Below are 16,565 nucleotides of genomic sequence, written 5' to 3'. Positions count from 1 at the left end.
TGGCGCGCCGCCTTTTCCTGGCGCCGCCCGCGCAGCCGCTACGAGCCCGTCCTCGACCTCGACGAAGAAGAAATCGACATGGACACGTGGGACGACTTCGTCGTCGGCGCCAACGTGCCTCTCTACTACCCGCATCCGCACCAGAATCAACACCAGAATCAGCACCAACGACCATCGTCGTCACAGCGACGCAACGGCTCCGCGTCGTTCGTCCAGAGCAGCAGCAGCCGCGGAATGGCACAAGTGCGCCAGGGCCCCGTCCAAGGCCACGACCTCGGCGTCGGCGGTATGCGCATGGCTGGACATCGTGTCCAGGCTGAAGCGGCGGCGGCGGCGGCGGTGTCGTCCTTGTCCTCATCCTCGTCCTCGGCCGCGCCGCCGCCGCCGCCGCCGCCCCTAATCTATCAGATTGCGGAACGCGAGCGCACGGCGTCGGCAGGTGGTCATGGTGACGGAGAGCAGGGGCAGAGTCAGAGTCAGGAGAAGGGAGAAGAGAAGGGGAAGGGGAAGGGGAAGGAACACGACCACAAACCGCTGCCGGGACGCTACAAGCGCGGACGATCGATGACGATGGAGCAGCAGCAGTAGCAGCAGTAGCAGCAGCAGCAGCAGCAGGCGGACGAGGGGTGGGTTACCCATCGCAATCTGAATCAGACGCAGATGCAGACTGTCAGCGCCCAGCAGCACACGAAAAGAGACGAGGATGAGGATGAAGATGAAGATGCGGTATGGGGGAAAGAAAAAGACGTTTGAAGCTGGAGCTGGAGCTGGAGCTGGAGCTGGAGCGCGTGGACGGGGAAATAGCGTGAGCATGCATGATCAGGCTGATGCCGAAGAAGACGCGCCATTGATCGCGGGAGCGAAGTAATGGACAAAGTCAGGGAGTGGTTATGGAGTCAAGCGCTAAGGAGAGAGGCGTTGTGGATGGGGTATTATAGCATATATGATCCATGCATGCATGCATGCATGTATATATGTATGTAGCAAGGCGTTAGGGGTCCTGTGCTCAGTGCTTGCCTGTATGTAGATTTAACGTGTCTCAGGACAAACCACGTACCTACAGAAATAGCAGAATGCGTACGTTGTGTGGATATGGATCGATCTGGATATTGTGTAAATGGAGATGAACATGTCTCTACCACGTTGCAGCGGGTGTCGCAAAGAATGGGCCTCTCTTTGTCTACGTGTCAGCTACATAGGTACATGTACCTTAAGGACCTTCAACGTATGTAGTCTCCCGCACCGCGACAACACAACTTCAATCACTGTCTAGGCATCAAACACGACAGACCCTCTGACCCAAGTGCCTACGACCAAGTCACCTTACTGCGTGGGTACGCGCAATAATGCTTTTCCTACTCTACGCAAAACAAGTCATCTCATGTCTCGCGACTCGACTCGACTCGAATCGACTGACACGCATTGTTTGCTGCAGGGCAGCGGCGCGGTGTACAAGTGCGTGCGTGGACGAGGAGTGGACGAGGACGTGTTCAGGCGGCCCGCTGCGCCACGCTGCAGAACGAGCGGGTCAATAATGTATTTCGGGTCTGTTCGTGTTTGATTGGCACATGCATTTACATTGTGGATGGAAAAGAGGTTACGTAGACAGGGAGACTCAACAAGGGGCAGGGAAAGGGAGGCAGGAGTGGAGAGAAAGAGAGAGAGAGAGAGAGCCAGGTACGGTGAGTAGGCAAGACTTGGCGCCACCAAAAGAAAGAAAGACGTGGGGAGTGAGCTGGCGGGGCAGCGGCGGCTGCGCAAACAGTGACGGTGGACGACAACAACTACCTGCCTACGTCATTGACGAGATTTTTAGGTTTTTGTGAGGGCGCCGTTGAAGACAATCGATCCCGATTGTGATGGTGATGACGGTTTGGTAGGCTGGTTTGAACAGTAGGCGCAGCGAAGGCTGACTGTGTCCAGTCGTCGTCGTCGTCGCGATGCAGGTTGGGACGTAAGAGGAGGAGAAAGGATGAAAATGGCTAGGGCAGAACAGGGGGTGAGGCGTGCGTTTATGTAGCAAACAAGGCTCTTTGAAGGAAGCGCGGAGCCGTAGTCAATGGGATCCTTTGCATCGGGACTGGTGACGTTGGGAGGACATGGCTCTCTGCCGAATATGCATGGTGAAAGCTGGAGAGAGAAAGAGAGAGAGAGAGAGAGAGAGAGAGATAGAGAGAGAAAGATATGCTGGGACATGGCGTCGTGGTGCCTGACGATGGCGTACCGGTACGGAGCAGTATCCGCGGCGGCATGGCTGGCATGCCGGATGCGTGCGGTGGTTGGATGCGACTTGAGAGCCGTCTACTGTGGCGACCCAGGCGGTTATCCCATTACTGACGAAAGACGTCAAGGCGCGAAAGAAGACAAAGTGCACAGTGAGTGCATTGATCAAATCAGGCGGCGTCGGTCAGTTACGGCGAGTCATGCGGTCGAGTTGTGAGAGCAAGCAGAGTGCAGAATATTCCCGTCGTCGTCAGTCTGACAGCCGTCGAATCCTTGGAGAATGGCGATGCGAGGTTGATTGCTTGATTGATTGCTTGCTCTGTGTGTGTGTGTGTGTGTGTGTGTGTGTGTGTGTGTAGGTGGGTGGGTGCGTGTGTTGGTGTGGAGAGGCCAAAGGCTGACGGGTCTGAGTCTGGGTCTGCGCCACAGCCAATGCCAATGTAGGTCGTCTCCCGACCCTCGTTCCTAACCACCAACCTCTCTCTCTCTCTCTCTCTCTCTCTCTTGCTCTCTCTACCACCCAAACCACTCCACTCCACTCCACTCCACTCCGCACCAAACCAAGCCAACCTTCGTTTCGTACCGTCCCTCGGACCTCGAAAAGGCCCAATCTGTCCTGTCGTTGCGCCCGTGCTCAGTCCAATCCGTGCCTGACTGAGCGCTCAAACCTTAGCCTTCATCCTTCCTCCTACAACAGCGCCCCCCGGCCACCACGTCTCCTCGCTCCACTACAACGGCCTGCCGTCCGCTCTCCTAACCTCCTGCGCGGCCCTGTTCCGAACACCTCGGACCCAAACACCAAAACCTGCATCCCCGCCGCCGCTTGCTTTGCTCTGTACAAGCCTCCCGCTCCCGGCTCTCCTGTCGTCATGGAACATGACTACTCCACGCACGTCGACGATGCCACCTCGGACATGGAGATGCACATGAGCGGCGACCACGACATGTCCATGTCGCCCAAAAGGGCTTCGGCTGCCTCGTCCCTCTTCAACACCTCGCCCACATCGCGCACTCGGAAACGCGGCGCCATGTCCCGCTCGCAGCCACGTCCTTTACACACTCCCACGTCGCCCGTCTCGTCAACCATCCCGCACAACCTCCTGCCTTCGGCGCCAGCATCGCCGCCCACGCCGGCTCCGAGTCCGACGCCGACGCAGCGCGCTCCGGACTGGAGCACTGCCGCCGAACACGAGGACGCCCAAGTCAGGAGCATTCGGGCCCTCTTTAGCGACATGAATGATGCCGAGAAGCAGCGGTTGCTGGGCGAGCTGCTCAACATGTGCAACTCGCATCAGTTGAGCTTTGTTCACGATTTTGTCAGCCCGAGGCTGAAGAAGGACCCTTTTCAAGTCTTGCCCAATGAGCTGTGCCTTCGCGTATGCTTTGCGCCCCTCGCAACACTCGACCGCGCTTGCTGACACACTTCAAGATACTCACCTTTGTCGACGACCCCACCACCCTCGCACGCTCTTCGCAAGTCTCGCGCCGGTGGCATGAGCTCGTCAACGATGACATGGCGTGGAAGTCGCTGTGTGAGAAGCACGCTTACCGCCGACTCTCCGATGCTGACGACTCTGCCTTCCGCCCCGCACCCATCAACTCGCTGACTCCCGGTGGCTCGCCCATTCACTCGCATCAGTGGAGATACGGAACGACAAGACCATACATTGCGCCGACCGCCGGCCCTGCAAGCAGCGCAACAGACTTGCGTACGCAGAGTCTGGACCGCGTGGGAACTGCCAAGGTCGCGAGGCGGAAAAACAAGGCTACGACGTACAGATCGCATTTCAAGCAGCGCTACATGGTGGAGACGGCTTGGAGATCCGGGGGTCGCTGCGACTCGCGGCAAATTACACCAGACCAGGGTGTAGTGACGAGTCTGCACCTCACGGACAAGTACATCGTCGTGGCTCTCGACAATGCCAAGATTCACGTCTTCGACACGGACGGTCAACACCAGAAAACGCTGCAAGGTCATGTCATGGGTGTGTGGGCAATGGTGCCTTGGGATGACATTCTCGTCAGCGGCGGCTGTGATCGAGATGTGAGGGTATGGAACATGGCGACAGGGTAAGTCTGTGCGCAGCTTTCTTGTATTCCAAAACTGACTTGGACAGTGCGGCTGTCCATACTTTGCGAGGACACACGTCAACCGTTCGTTGCTTGAAGATGTCGGATGCAAACACGGCCATCTCGGGGTCGAGAGACACAACTTTGCGCATATGGGACATTCAAAAGGGAATCTGCCGACACGTACTCGTTGGGCACCAGGCAAGCGTGCGATGCCTCGAGATTCACGGCAATTTGGTCGTCTCGGGCAGCTACGACACGACTGCACGCATCTGGAGCATCTCCGAGGGTAGGTGCCTCAGGACACTGACCGGCCACTTCAGCCAGATTTACGCCATTGCGTTTGACGGCAAGAGGATAGCGACGGGAAGTTTGGACACGAGCGTGAGGATCTGGGACCCCAACGACGGCCGTTGTCTGGGTCTGCTTCAAGGCCACACGTCGCTCGTCGGCCAGCTGCAGATGCGCGGAGATGTCTTGGTGACGGGAGGATCGGACGGCTCCGTGCGCGTGTGGTCGTTGAACGAATACCAGCCGATCCACCGGTTGGCTGCACACGATAACAGCGTTACGAGCTTGCAGTTTGACGACACGCGGATCGTGTCTGGCGGCAGCGATGGTCGAGTTAAGGTCTGGAACCTGCGGACGGGCACTCTTGTCCGCGAGCTCAGCCAGCCGGCCGAGGCAGTCTGGCGCGTCGTTTTTGAAGAGGAGAAGGCGGTGGTGATGGCGAGCAGAGGCGGCAAGACCGTTATGGAGGTACGTCGATGGGAATGATTTGGTTTGCAGCAAGCTGACGGAAACAGGTCTGGAGCTTCTCCCCGCCCGACGAGGAAGAAGAAGGGTACAGGTCTAGCAGTCCTCTCAGCCTGCCCGAGTACGGTAACCAAGCACCAGCAGCAGCCGTGGCTGGCGAGTCCGCCGACATTGCCATGGCCGATGCGGGCGTGGAAACAGTCGACTGACGCGACCCCGGACTTTGCATTTCTTCCCATCAGCTCCCGGCACAAATAGAGGCGTAATATCTCCAGCTTCCCTTTTCCCGGTGTCTACGGTGGGCGGTTGGTCCCAATCTGGCATTTTCCAACGGAGTTGTCTTCTGACATATCTTTTTCCTTTCAAGGGAACCTCTTCCAAACTCTCGCGCAGGCAAAGCATGTTGGTCTTTGCCGGTAGGTCTCTCGACATGGCCTGCTCTCTCTCACATCTCGAACTGGGGGGTTTTTTTTTTTTTTTTTTTTTTTTTCATTTTCCTGACGATCACATTACCATGGGGCGGGTTCTTGGCACCATATCACGGAGTGCTTTCTTCACTACAAATACCACCACTACTACTACAAGTGCACGGAAGCAAATCTCTCACCACTTTGGGTTGGCGAGAGGCGCTTGTTCGATCTCATCTCAACAGAGGGAGCATCAGGTATCTGGAAACAGAATGGAGTCGAGCGGAGCGGGAGTTTATTGTCAATTGCTGTTTGTCGTCAGTGTCGCGGCCGATGGCTGGACTCGACTTGGGTTTTCCATCATTGTTGTTTATTGTTTCCTTGCTTGCTCTGCCGTTGCTGCACACCGGTCGTTCTTACTAGCCGACTAGGTGTTCGTTCTTTTCTCCTTCTATTCGCTTCAAAGACAGAGATCTCTTGTCTCGTTTCTTGTCGCCCTTCGTATATTCCCCCCTTTTTCCCCTATTTCTCTTATTTGTCTTCTGCTCTCCTCGGGACGCTTCAAAAAAGACGAGGTTAGTTGTGGCGTCGTTGCGCGCGACGTACATCTTTTTTTGCGAATCGACCAGATGCTAATTGGTCAATCAATCGATTTGATGGGATATTTTCCTGCGGCTTTTTGCTTTTTTGCTGAGTCTTGCTTTTGAGGGTGATCTAGTGAGCAGCGCACAGGTGTGAAGAGATGGGATGGGCTGTGCTTGCCGGCTTAATTGTGAAGCGCCTGACAGGGCTTTTCGTGTGGATGCGGGCTTGGTGTGTGTAGTAGGGAAGGAGTGATGTTCCGAGAATAGAAGAGGACTGGGAGCACTTGGTTGATGTAACCATGATGGGCGGCACTGAAGTGGAGAGGGGGGGGGGGGGGGGGGGAGATGTCGGGGATGGGTGCCCTACGGCTGCGGCTATCGAGATTCTCCATTTGCAAGACGGCAGACGGTGACAGCAGCATGGTACAGATAGCATGGAAGGCGAGTGGAGCAGTAGATATAATCCGCTTGATCCGGATTCCAGAGTCAACCCGAAGCGCGCCGTTGCCGACGAGCCGAACGAATTGCCGCCGAGTGGCCGTTGTGCGTGTCCAGAGACTCCAGTCAGGCTCCCCCGGGCCGGCCATCCGGTCGTCAATGGACGTACCATCGACGTCATACCTACTTATCCATGCCGCGGGCGACCAGCCCCAGCTGCCGTCGACCTGCCCGAGGGAGTGAGCCAATATCTTGCAACCTCTGCCCAACGATATAAACCTGGCTCTTTTGGACTGCTCGTCGGCTACCGCGGCTACCTTTTCCTGCTTTCTTTCTTGCTTGCACGCGATAGCTTTCCTTGTTCGACGTCCGGGTAGCTCCCTCTTCTAGCATCGTCTGGCCCATTGACACTCTTCCCCGTTGGCAAACCATGGCAAGCAAAGACAGCCCTGGAGTCCTTTCGCCCAAGAAGAAAATTGAACTCTTCTCCGGGACCTACTTCGCAGCATGCACGCTGGGAGGCGTGGTGGGTACGTACCAGCTCCAACCACCACAACCACGACGACCACCAAGCTGACCAACGCTCGCAGCCTGCGGGCCAACACACGCGTCCGTAACGCCGCTCGACCTGATAAAATGCCAGCGCCAAATCTCGCCGAAGCGGTACCCGTCCAACACAGCAGCCTTCCGGACCATCCTGTCGTCGCAAGGGCTGCGCGGCGTGTTCCTGGGCTGGACGCCGACGTTCGTGGGATACAGCTTCCAGGGCGCCGGCAAGTACGGCTTCTACGAGGTCTTCAAGTACTACTACGGCGAGTCGCTGTTTCCGAGCATGAACAAGACGCTCGTGTACCTGGCGGCCAGCGCGTCGGCCGAGTTCCTGGCTGACATCGCGCTGTGTCCGTGGGAGGCTGTCAAGGTGCGCATGCAGACCAGCGACCCTCCGTTTGCGCGCAACTTGCGCGACGGCATGGCGAAGATGGTCAAGGCCGAGGGCGTCGGCGGGTTGTATGCTGGTCTGGCGCCGCTCTGGGGGTACGCCTGTTCTCCAAATCTCTTTCTGTTCTTGTGCGATGTGGTTGTTGATGATGAAGCGCAGTCGCCAAATCCCGTACACCATGTGCAAGTTTGCGACGTTTGAAAAGGCCGTCGAGGCCATCTACAAGTATTTGGGCAAGCCCAAGGAGAGCTACAACGCGCTGCAGCAGACGGGCGTCAGTTTCGCAGGTGGCTACATTGCCGGCGTCGCCTGCGCCGTCATCTCGCATCCGGCCGACGTCATGGTCAGCAAGTTGAACGCCCAGAGGAATGAGGGCGAGGGCGCCGTGCAGGCCATGGGTAGGGTTTACCGCGCCATTGGCTTCAGTGGCCTTTGGAACGGTTTGCCCATGCGCATCATGATGATTGGAACCTTGACGGTAAGACTACCCGCCCAATATTGCCGCCGAGCCCCTCGAAGCCTCCCAAGCCAGAGACTGACAGTATATTCGACAGGCCTTCCAGTGGTTCATTTACGACAGCTACAAGTCGGCGCTCGGGATGCCCACGACCGGCGGCCACTAATCGGCCAACATTGCCGATTCCGCGCCCCCCCCCCCCCTCTTAACCTCCTCGACTGGTATCCGTCTCACCCACTGGGCATCTACCCACCTCTCCCCCTCCAACTCCTCAGCCTCTCAATTTTCCTTGTTCGTAGTTTCGGGTCCGCGTCTTTCAAGTTCAGAGCCTTTCTTTCCCATAAAGCGCGACGGCGTCGTGGCGTTTACTTGTTCGATTGTGCCGGCCAGAGCGCAGATTCCTCCGTTTTCTGTACCACTTATTCCGAATACCACAGCGATGTCACCTCGTCCATCTCTCCTCCCTCGTGCCTCTCGTGTGTCTCACTCACAAGTCGCGCGTTCTCTTTCTTTCCGCAGTCACGTTTGGTTGCAAAACGCAGCCGGCCGGTTCTGTGCTGAACGGTCGTCGTGGACGAGCAGGTCAGTGTGGTTTAGGCTCTGGAGGTCATCACGGTTCGATGACGCGCCGGGCTTTTGGTCGCTCTCTTTTGGATCTTTGAGCTGAAGTGGATGGAGGTGGTGTATGGGTAGGTGTCGGAGCAAAAGGTTCAGCTCAGATGTTGGCTGGTGCCTGACATGGAGCAAGGTAGCTTAGATGGCCGCCTGTCTATGGCGCAGCTTCGCTGCTGAATGTACGTTTCTTCCCTTTATGGGAGAGATCTGGTCTAAAAACGTCGCCAACTCTTTTTCTTTGAGCCCACAGCACGTCGGGTTCTCATCCGAAACTCAAAATAAGGTCTGCTTTTGGTGTTGGCATCCCTGGGGCGATGAGTCTTGGATAAGAAGGAATAGTGATAGGAGGAAGTTGGGAAGTTCAGGATACAAGGGGGCGGGATGCGTGGAGAGCGGGTGGAAAATACACTTGATAGCGTCTTGAATGCACAGTTGGACTGCAATGTCAGGCAGAAGAAGGACGAGAAGAATGGATTCGGCTGGAAGTAGGAGAGATGGAGGAGAGGAGTTTGCGTGCCATGGATAGCCACCATGTCGCGTGCCTGCGTGCCTGCCTGCCTGCCTGTCGATGGGTGTTTCCTCATCAACGCAGGGCAGGGCAGGATAGGACAGGATAGACATGGGGCGACAAATGGATGCGGCAGGAGAGATGTAAGAGCGCAAAAGATGGAAAGATGGAAAGCGACGACAGGAAGAAGGAGAAGCAGCAGACAGCGTTGTCGGATTAGATCAAGTCAACTCCCATCAGCGTCGCACCACCTCAGACAGGACCGCCGGGCAGGAACCACGATCGCTCGATCGCTCGAGATGGAAGAGGCGAAGCGGGCGAGGGCTTCCGACAGAGGCATGGACTGCCGTGGGTGGTGTGTTGTCGACTCTGGGCTCGAGGGGTCGTCATCCAACGCGTTGTTTTTGTTGTTGTTGTTGTTGTTGAGACGGGAGAGAAATTTGGGGGGGGGGGGGGGGGGGCAGCACCCGGGGTCTGGGTTGGGGCGGGCACGTCAGTCAAGTTGGATCCATCCATCCATCCATGGGCGGCCGGCACCTGCACCAGCACCACCAGCACCACCAGCACCTGCACCAGCGGGACCCCTGCCTCAGGTCCAGTCTTGCTCCCGTCTTCTGCCACTCTCTTGCAGACAGCCCAGACATACATAAGCACCACTTCCCTCGCCATCTCGACGTCCGCTCCGCCGCGCCAGCTCCTTGCCAGCCCAGCCCAGCCCAGCCCAGCCCAGCCTCGGTCCCGCCCGACATTCACCCGCCACAAAAAAATTCATGAGGTTGTCGTTGTTCCGGTTGCTGTTGTCGTCGTCCACGTCCCACGGCTCTACTTCGCCGACTCACGGTCCACACCCTCTCGCCCCCTGCTCCCCACGACTCAAAAAAAAAAAAAAAAATTTATCACAAAAGAAAACAAAGAACAGACCCCTTGAGGCGCCGCTGGCTCCACCATTTGCTCGGCTCGGCTCTGCTCTGCTCTCCGCGACTATGAAAGACGACCCCGACGGCGACTACGCGCCGCGCTCGCCCGACCTGTCGGCCTACGACAGCGACACCGTCACCGCCTTTGACCAAAAGTATCGCGGCTCCATCTCGCACCCCACGCCGCAGCCCCACATCACCTCGCAACCACAAACACAACCACAACCTCTACCTCTACCGCCGCCGCCGCCGCACACCCCGCATCACGCCCAACCCTACCATCCGCCGCCCTTTGCCAACACCCCAGGTACCGTCCCCATGCCGTCCCGATTCGGGAAAATGAAGCTGGAAGCTGAGGACCATGATTGGACCCCCCAGAACCAACCCCACGACGACATGATGGAAGAACAACAACCACAACAACAACAACCACCACAAGCACAGCCGCCCTCCAATGGCCTCAAGCCGCACCCGGAGCTGGCCCCCGGCGTCGCAGAGGGCATCGAGGTGCGGACAAAGTTCCCCGCCGCCCGCATCAAGCGCATCATGCAGGCCGACGAGGACGTCGGCAAGGTCGCCCAAGTGACTCCGCACGTAGTCGGTGAGTAGTACCACCAACGTTTCCCCCCCTTTGTCGTCACGCGCCCTGATTCGCCTCGCAGCAAAAGCCCTCGAGCTCTTCATGATTTCGCTCGTCACAAAGGCCGCCAACGAGGCCAAGAGCCGCTCGTCGAAACGCGTCACCGCCATCCACCTCAAGCAGGCCGTCCTCAAGGAAGAGCACTTTGACTTCCTCAACGAAATAGTCAACAAGGTATCGGATGCCCCGGCTACCGCCAACGCCTCGGCTACTGCTGCCCCCGATGCCCGCGCCGGTTCGCCCGACGACGCTGCTGCTGCTACCGCCGCCGCCGCCGCCGCCGCCGCCGCGGCTCCGCCCACTGAGACCAAGAGACGCAAGTCGAGCCGCAAGAAGCGCAAGGATGGCGACGACTTGTAGCGCTTCATGACCGACACGACGACTATGTTTTCTCTCTACCCTCTTCTTCTCTTTTGAGATTTTTTTTTTTTTTTTCTTTTTGCGCTGTCGCCAATCGCGGCAGCTTGCTATCAGACTCTTACCCTTTCACACCTCATACCGCTTCTGTTCACGACGGCTTTTTGCATTGCTGGGGTTTTGGCGGGTGCGCGGGGTTTTGCTGCTGGCCACCGCGTACGTGGGCGGTTGATGGTGGACCATGGATGATGGACGGATGGGTGGACGGATGAATGGGACGAGATTTGCTCTAGCTTCGTCGCTCGGCTTAGGTATCATGGAAGAAGCGCAGGACGAGGGCGACCCAAGTGCATCCGCCCGCGCGCGCACGCGCGCAGGACAAAACTATGAAGTATCTGGCAAGGCTCTTTTCGATGGCTTCCATTTCTCCATTTCATCGAGTGCCTGCGCGACGTGTTTGTTGTTTCGTTTGCGATGAGGAAGAAACGAGCGAGGGATGGTCTACCATTGCGGCCCCGCTGCGTGGTCCTGTTGCCTGTTACTAAGCGCATCAAAGATGGGTAGCTCTAGCTCTAGCTGCACGATGAGAGCATGCCGCATCAAAGAGGGAAAAAAAAAACAAAAAAAAAAAAAAACCTCCAACTACCCGTCACAACACGCCTCCCTGCCTCCATGTGTAAAAACGAAAAGCAGCATGGATACAGCCAACCCTATCTGACGCAGCATCCACTCATGCGCCGTACCTGCGTGGTCAAGCCATGTAGGTAGCCAAGTAGGCTGATTGACGTCTTACTGCCCGCAGCAGCCCCGGCAGCGCCCAACTTTTGTCCGAGGCGATCGACGTCCGTCTTGCGTCCAGATGATCCGCCTCGCCTCGCTCCGACGACCTTCCTTTCCAGTTGGCTAAGTACCTAGGTACGGTACAAATATTCACCACCCACCGCAGCTGACCTCCGGCTACTGGACGGCACCTCGATCAAATCGATCACGCGTGCGTCGCGAAGTCTCAGGCCCTCGTCCCGGTCTTGCCTGTCCTCCACGCGCCAGCCTCTGCACGCCGTCGCCGTCTTCCTCACGCTCCCACGCACTTCGACAACCACTAGCCAGCGCGCTACTGCCTACTTTACCTACCTTTACCTCACTACCTTGGCTTTAGTTTTGCGACCTCCGACATGGCGCAGAAAGCGGGTTTCGGCATGGTGGCTGCCGCCATGGCTGCTGGCGTTGCTGTTGGCTATTCGGCGCAAATCGTTAAGCGTGAGAGGCAGGAGAATAGCAGCAGTGGTGGTGTCGCGACTCCTGGAGCACCTCGGGGTGTTTCTTCGTCTGGGGCTCCTCTGTCCGCGTCGTCGCCTGGGGCTCCTGTGACAGTCTCCCAAGCCGTCAAAGGCGCGGCCAACGCACCCGTCGACCCAGACGGCCTCTTCCAATACGGCTTCCCGGGCCCCATCAACGACCTGCGCTTCGCCAACTCGCTCGTCTCATCCTACGACCGGCGGACGCGCAACCCGCACTGGGTCGCCGAGCACATGACACCGTCGTCGCTGTCCCTCAAAAACGCCGACCGCAAACACAGCAACTTCTTCGAAGACGAGAGCATCCCGGAGCCCTTCCGCGCGCGGCTCAAGGACTACTACCGCAGCGGCTACGACCGCGGGCACCAGGTGCCCGCCGCCGACGCCAAGTGGAGCCAGCCCGCCATGGACGACACGTTTGCGCTGAGCAACATGTGTCCGCAGGTCGGCGACGGGTTTAATCGCGACTACTGGGCGCACCTTGAGGACTTTTGCCGCCGCCTGACGACGCGTTTTCCCAGCGTGCGCGTCGTCACGGGCCCGCTGTACCTGCCCAAGCGCGACCCGGCCGACGGCAAGTGGCGCGTCTCATACGAAGTCATTGGGTCCCCGCCCAGCGTCGCCGTGCCCACCCACTTCTACAAGGTCATTTTTGCCGAGGATGGCAGGGCCGGCGGCAATGTCGCGTTGGGCGCGTTCGTGCTGCCGAATGCGCCCATTCCGAATGATAAGCCGCTCGTTGAGTTTGAGGTCCCCGTTGAGGTTGTCGAGAGAGCGAGTGGGTTGCAGTTTGCGTCCAAGTTGCCGGACGCGCGCAGGAAGAGGCTGTGTGCGGAGTTTCAGTGCGCGCTGGTTGTCAAGGAGTACAAGGAGAGGCAGAAGAGCTTTGGTGGCAAGAGCTGATTGATTGGGTTGGGTTGGGTCGTCTGCGGTAGATATCTAGGAGGCGTCAATGAAAAGCGCTGGCTGGCTGGCTGGCGGGCTTACATTGGCATCTGTGGCTAGATTTGTTTGGTACGGATGGAAAGAAGCATCATGGATGGCCTGTTGAAATGGTACTTCTTTGATTCTTTAGGGCATTCATCTTCTGATTCTTTTTGCTTTTCCTTAGTTTCTTCGGAGTGGTGTGTATGTAGAGTATATCCATCTGCCACCCACGACAGCATGAGAGGCATCCATTCCACCACCACCACCACCACCACCACGACGACGTCCTACTTTTCCCCAACACCTTCCGCATATCTCCCCCAACGCCCCTCCTCAATCACCCCTCAAACCATCCCCATCCCTACAGTCCCCCCGCACCCCTCGCCTGCAGCCTCTGCACATACTGCCTCGAAACGACATTCCACGCATTCATATACTTCTCGAGGCAAGCCGAAAAGCATTGCTTCTCGCCGCTCGACAGCGACGAGCCGGGCGTCGGCACGCAGCGCTCGAAGCAGTGTTCGTTTAGTTTCTATTTGGCGGGGGGGGGGAGGCCGTCTGTGTTAGAGCGGGCATTTGGACACTTGGGTATTCATGGGAGGAGAGGGATTGGAGGACGTACGTCGACGAGTGCGCGCGCGTTGGCAATGGCGGCTTCTTGGCGCACTTGCTGCATGAGGGCTGTCTTGCCTTCGTCGTCCATGTTGTGTGTGTGTGTGTGTGTGTGTGTGTGTGGGGGGGGGGGGGGGCGTTTGGTCGTTTGTTTGCTTGAGCGTAGAGGGTGAGGATTGGCGAGCGAGCGTGCGTGCGTGCGTGCGACGCGTATGTGGGCGTCGAGGTAGGTGGGATGCAATGGATGCGAGTGTATGTGTGTGGGTGGTGTAAAAGTTGTCGACAATCTGGACAAAATGACGACAAGAGCTTGATGAGTCCAGTGCCAGTAGCTGCCGGCCCGCGCGCGCTAGGGCTGACGGCTGGTTCGTGCTGCCGCTGCTGCCGCCGTGCCGAGACCGACCACATCTTGAGGCCACCTCAGACATCACCGCCCGACCGCTCTGTCCCATTGATTCCAACACCTCCCCGTTGTTGTTGACGAGGAGCTGATCTGCCTTTGCTGGCTGTCGTTCCCGCTGCGAGCTCACGGCTTTCTTTTTTTTTTTTTTTTTTTTTCGCGGTCCCACGCCGTGCCGACGAGCACCATCGACAGACACTGACCTTAACCCCCGCCGCCGTGTTCAGTTCCGGTCCCTGGTGGAAGCTGTCGGAGGAGCGCGTCTGGGTTCTGGTCTTGATTCCGATTCCATTGCTACCTCTGAGCACCGCTGCTTGACGCTCTTCCTCTCCTTCTTGTCTTACTCTTTACTGTCACTTGTTTCCCTTGCTTCGCGTCCAGCCGCCGTCTCTACACCTCCGCATAGGTACCCGCACCACGATGCATCTCCCGTGGGCGAGGTCGCTGCTGCTGCTCGTCAGCAGCTTTGGGCTCGGCGCGTCCGCACAGTATGACAGCACCCAGCGAGAAGTCAAGAGCATACCGGTACGTACGAGCACTCGACTGGATGGAGAACATTCGAGCCAGGGACACGCCGCTAACGAATGCAGCTCCGCACGCACAGCTTGAGCACGGTCAGTAGACGCCTCTCTCCACACGCACGACGGAAAAAAACCACGGCCAAACGCGCGCCTCGGCAGCGCTAAATGGCTCCTCTTCAGGAAATATGCTAACATGCGCACGCGCCACAGCCATACCTCGACTCGGACATGCAATCGCGCTGGTTCGACTTTGGCGGCGACACGGTGGTGCGAACGGACCGGTTCATCCGGCTGACGCCCGACAAGGGGTCGCGGGCGGGCTGGATCTTCTCGCGCGTGCCGCTGACGGCGACGAACTGGGAAATCGAGTTCGAGTTCAAGATCCACGGCCAGGGCAACCTGTACGGCGACGGCATGGCGCTGTGGCTGACCAAGCAGCGCGCGCAGCAGGGCCCCGTCTTCGGCAGCGTCGACAACTTCGAGGGCCTCGCCATCTTCTTCGACACGTACAAGAACAATCGTCCCGGCGTCGTTTTTCCGTATGTCATGGCTATGCTGGGAGATGGCCAGACGAGCTATGATAAGTCGACGGATGGCAAGGGGCAGGAGTTGGCTGGCTGCTCTGTACGTCTTTTCCCCGCAACCCCCAAATAAAAGAGACCATCGTACTAACACTTTTTTCCCCTCCCCCAATAGGCCCGCGGCATCCGGAACGCTGCCATCCCCACAAAAGCGCGCCTCACCTACTTCGCCGAAAAATCACTAACACTGCAACTGCAATACAAGTCCGAGACCGAATGGACCGACTGCTTCACGCTGGGCGACAACATCAAGATCCCACCCGTCACCTACCTCGGCTTCAGCGCCGAAACGGGCGAGCTGGCCGACAACCACGACGTCATCTCGGTCAAGACCAAGAACCTGTACTCGCCGACGGGCGCTGGTGGTGGTGAAGCTGCCGCCAGAAAAGAGAGAGATCGCGCCAGGAGCCGCGCGCAGAAGTTGAAGCCGACCAAGGGCAGGATGGGCGAGAGTGGAGGCTGGGGTTGGATGTTGCTCAAGTTTTTCGTCTTCGGCGCCTTGTTGGCCGGCGCGTATGTTGGGTTTACGGCGTATCGGGCGCAGAGGGCGCGGTCGAGGTTTTGAGCTGGAGAAAGGGCGAGGACTTGGTTGGCTCGTCGTGCGAGCAGGAAGTGAGAAGGTGGCTGCTGCTGCGTGCGTGCGTTGGGGCAAGTATGGTAGCTAGGTGAATCGAATCGAGTTGAATCAAATTGGATTGAATTGAATTGGATTGAATTGAATTGAATTGGCTGCAGTAAGTAAAAAGGATGGAGAGAGAAAAAAAAAAAAAAGGGTAGATTGTCGGTCATGGGATGGTTGGTCAATAAAATGGGAAAGGTAGGTAAGGTACGTGAGTACAATACGATGTTAAGCAAAACAAAACACGACACAAAAGACGTCGAGCAACTCTCATCCAACCCGGGCAGTCAACTCCTCTTCTTCGCAACCATCATCTTATTACCTCCATCGCTCACTCTTCTTCTTTCTTCTTTTCTTCCATGGTGGTGCCCCCCCCCCCCCCCCCCCCCCCCATGTGGTTCAAAGAGAAAGAAAGGAAGGGCAGGGCGGGATGTCGCGATCGATGGATCTGATACGTGGCGGAATGTCATGACTACTACTACCACTACCGTGAACAGCAGAGCAGAGCACTGAACAAAGCGAGAGAGAGAGAGAGTGAAAGTGAGAGAGAGAGAGAGAGAGAGAGAGAGAGAGAGAGAGAAAGAGAGAGAGAGAGAGAGAGAGAGAGCGAGTAGGCTGGAGGAAGACGGGTGTCAGGAAAGGAGGCGCACATCGTTGACGTATATGGTCCCTACCTTGCTTGCTGATCTATTTATTCA

General features: G+C 57.6%; 9 protein-coding genes across 9 annotated transcripts; 6 read left to right on the top strand and 3 right to left on the bottom strand.

Moving 5' to 3' along the window:
* Positions 1–333: 333 nt before the first annotated feature.
* Positions 334–857, bottom strand: IWZ02DRAFT_455199 (uncharacterized protein). The gene has a single exon (XM_066767771.1). It carries the CDS (start codon positions 811–813, stop codon positions 397–399), a length of 417 nt encoding a protein of 138 aa, XP_066622011.1. The 5' UTR covers positions 814–857; the 3' UTR covers positions 334–396.
* A 572-nt stretch (positions 858–1,429) lies between these two features.
* On the bottom strand, positions 1,430–2,309 carry IWZ02DRAFT_303507 (uncharacterized protein). The gene is made up of 2 exons (XM_066763972.1): positions 1,797–2,309; positions 1,430–1,512 (listed from the first exon to the last, which is right to left on the bottom strand). The coding sequence occupies exon 1, from the start codon at positions 2,194–2,196 to the stop codon at positions 1,813–1,815; it is 384 nt and encodes a 127-aa protein (XP_066622010.1). The 5' UTR covers positions 2,197–2,309; the 3' UTR covers positions 1,430–1,512; positions 1,797–1,812.
* A 393-nt stretch (positions 2,310–2,702) lies between these two features.
* On the top strand, positions 2,703–5,537 carry IWZ02DRAFT_455194 (F-box/WD repeat-containing protein pof1). The gene is made up of 4 exons (XM_066767770.1): positions 2,703–3,599; positions 3,653–4,293; positions 4,341–5,052; positions 5,100–5,537. Exons 1-4 carry the CDS (start codon positions 3,093–3,095, stop codon positions 5,256–5,258), a joined length of 2,019 nt encoding a protein of 672 aa, XP_066622009.1. The 5' UTR covers positions 2,703–3,092; the 3' UTR covers positions 5,259–5,537.
* IWZ02DRAFT_303471 (uncharacterized protein) lies at positions 5,261–6,029 on the top strand. Its single transcript, XM_066763971.1, has one exon. The coding sequence runs from the start codon at positions 5,450–5,452 to the stop codon at positions 5,885–5,887; it is 438 nt and encodes a 145-aa protein (XP_066622008.1). The 5' UTR covers positions 5,261–5,449; the 3' UTR covers positions 5,888–6,029.
* Positions 6,030–6,815: 786 nt separating this feature from the next.
* On the top strand, positions 6,816–8,178 carry IWZ02DRAFT_303440 (mitochondrial carrier domain-containing protein). Its single transcript, XM_066763970.1, has 4 exons — positions 6,816–7,008; positions 7,069–7,513; positions 7,578–7,896; positions 7,973–8,178. The coding sequence occupies exons 1-4, from the start codon at positions 6,909–6,911 to the stop codon at positions 8,039–8,041; spliced, it is 933 nt and encodes a 310-aa protein (XP_066622007.1). The 5' UTR covers positions 6,816–6,908; the 3' UTR covers positions 8,042–8,178.
* Positions 8,179–9,660: 1,482 nt separating this feature from the next.
* Positions 9,661–10,881, top strand: IWZ02DRAFT_455182 (uncharacterized protein). The gene has a single exon (XM_066767769.1). It carries the CDS (start codon positions 9,769–9,771, stop codon positions 10,522–10,524), a length of 756 nt encoding a protein of 251 aa, XP_066622006.1. The 5' UTR covers positions 9,661–9,768; the 3' UTR covers positions 10,525–10,881.
* A 1,242-nt stretch (positions 10,882–12,123) lies between these two features.
* IWZ02DRAFT_470405 (uncharacterized protein) lies at positions 12,124–13,110 on the top strand (the record flags this gene model as incomplete). Its single annotated transcript, XM_066768799.1, has 1 exon — positions 12,124–13,110. One exon carries the CDS (start codon positions 12,124–12,126, stop codon positions 13,108–13,110), a length of 987 nt encoding a protein of 328 aa, XP_066622005.1.
* Positions 13,111–13,495: 385 nt separating this feature from the next.
* On the bottom strand, positions 13,496–13,837 carry IWZ02DRAFT_379875 (Tim10/DDP family zinc finger-domain-containing protein; the record flags this gene model as incomplete). Its single annotated transcript, XM_066765067.1, has 2 exons — positions 13,496–13,666; positions 13,757–13,837. 2 exons carry the CDS (start codon positions 13,835–13,837, stop codon positions 13,496–13,498), a joined length of 252 nt encoding a protein of 83 aa, XP_066622004.1.
* Positions 13,838–14,382: 545 nt separating this feature from the next.
* IWZ02DRAFT_303341 (putative lectin family integral membrane protein) lies at positions 14,383–15,924 on the top strand. The gene is made up of 4 exons (XM_066763968.1): positions 14,383–14,671; positions 14,737–14,760; positions 14,878–15,291; positions 15,364–15,924. The coding sequence occupies exons 1-4, from the start codon at positions 14,567–14,569 to the stop codon at positions 15,811–15,813; spliced, it is 993 nt and encodes a 330-aa protein (XP_066622003.1). The 5' UTR covers positions 14,383–14,566; the 3' UTR covers positions 15,814–15,924.
* The last annotated feature ends 641 nt before the right edge of the window (positions 15,925–16,565 follow it).

Source organism: Phyllosticta citriasiana, assembly GCF_038021145.1.
Source record: "Phyllosticta citriasiana strain CBS 120426 chromosome Unknown IWZ02scaffold_8, whole genome shotgun sequence".
Classification (NCBI taxonomy): domain Eukaryota; kingdom Fungi; phylum Ascomycota; class Dothideomycetes; order Botryosphaeriales; family Phyllostictaceae; genus Phyllosticta; species Phyllosticta citriasiana.
Note: the sequence above shows the minus strand (reverse complement) of the source record. Positions and strands in the feature narration are given on the sequence as shown.

What these genes read in the sequence shown, in the direction of transcription:
- IWZ02DRAFT_455199 (XM_066767771.1), bottom strand. Translation starts at nt 813, where the DNA reads ATGCTCACGCTATTTCCCCGTCCACGCGCTCCAGCTCCAGCTCCAGCT.
- IWZ02DRAFT_303507 (XM_066763972.1), bottom strand. Translation starts at nt 2,196, where the DNA reads ATGTCCCAGCATATCTTTCTCTCTCTATCTCTCTCTCTCTCTCTCTCT.
- IWZ02DRAFT_455194 (XM_066767770.1), top strand. Translation starts at nt 3,093, where the DNA reads ATGGAACATGACTACTCCACGCACGTCGACGATGCCACCTCGGACATG. An exon ending in GTATGGAACATGGCGACAGG is followed by an intron (nt 4,294 to 4,340) that starts GTAAGTCTGTGC and finishes TGACTTGGACAG; the next exon opens with TGCGGCTGTCCATACTTTGC. An exon ending in GCGGCAAGACCGTTATGGAG is followed by an intron (nt 5,053 to 5,099) that starts GTACGTCGATGG and finishes TGACGGAAACAG; the next exon opens with GTCTGGAGCTTCTCCCCGCC.
- IWZ02DRAFT_303471 (XM_066763971.1), top strand. Translation starts at nt 5,450, where the DNA reads ATGTTGGTCTTTGCCGGTAGGTCTCTCGACATGGCCTGCTCTCTCTCA.
- IWZ02DRAFT_303440 (XM_066763970.1), top strand. Translation starts at nt 6,909, where the DNA reads ATGGCAAGCAAAGACAGCCCTGGAGTCCTTTCGCCCAAGAAGAAAATT. An exon ending in CACGCTGGGAGGCGTGGTGG is followed by an intron (nt 7,009 to 7,068) that starts GTACGTACCAGC and finishes CAACGCTCGCAG; the next exon opens with CCTGCGGGCCAACACACGCG. An exon ending in TGATGATTGGAACCTTGACG is followed by an intron (nt 7,897 to 7,972) that starts GTAAGACTACCC and finishes TATATTCGACAG; the next exon opens with GCCTTCCAGTGGTTCATTTA.
- IWZ02DRAFT_455182 (XM_066767769.1), top strand. Translation starts at nt 9,769, where the DNA reads ATGAGGTTGTCGTTGTTCCGGTTGCTGTTGTCGTCGTCCACGTCCCAC.
- IWZ02DRAFT_303341 (XM_066763968.1), top strand. Translation starts at nt 14,567, where the DNA reads ATGCATCTCCCGTGGGCGAGGTCGCTGCTGCTGCTCGTCAGCAGCTTT. An exon ending in GAGAAGTCAAGAGCATACCG is followed by an intron (nt 14,672 to 14,736) that starts GTACGTACGAGC and finishes TAACGAATGCAG; the next exon opens with CTCCGCACGCACAGCTTGAG. An exon ending in AGGAGTTGGCTGGCTGCTCT is followed by an intron (nt 15,292 to 15,363) that starts GTACGTCTTTTC and finishes CTCCCCCAATAG; the next exon opens with GCCCGCGGCATCCGGAACGC.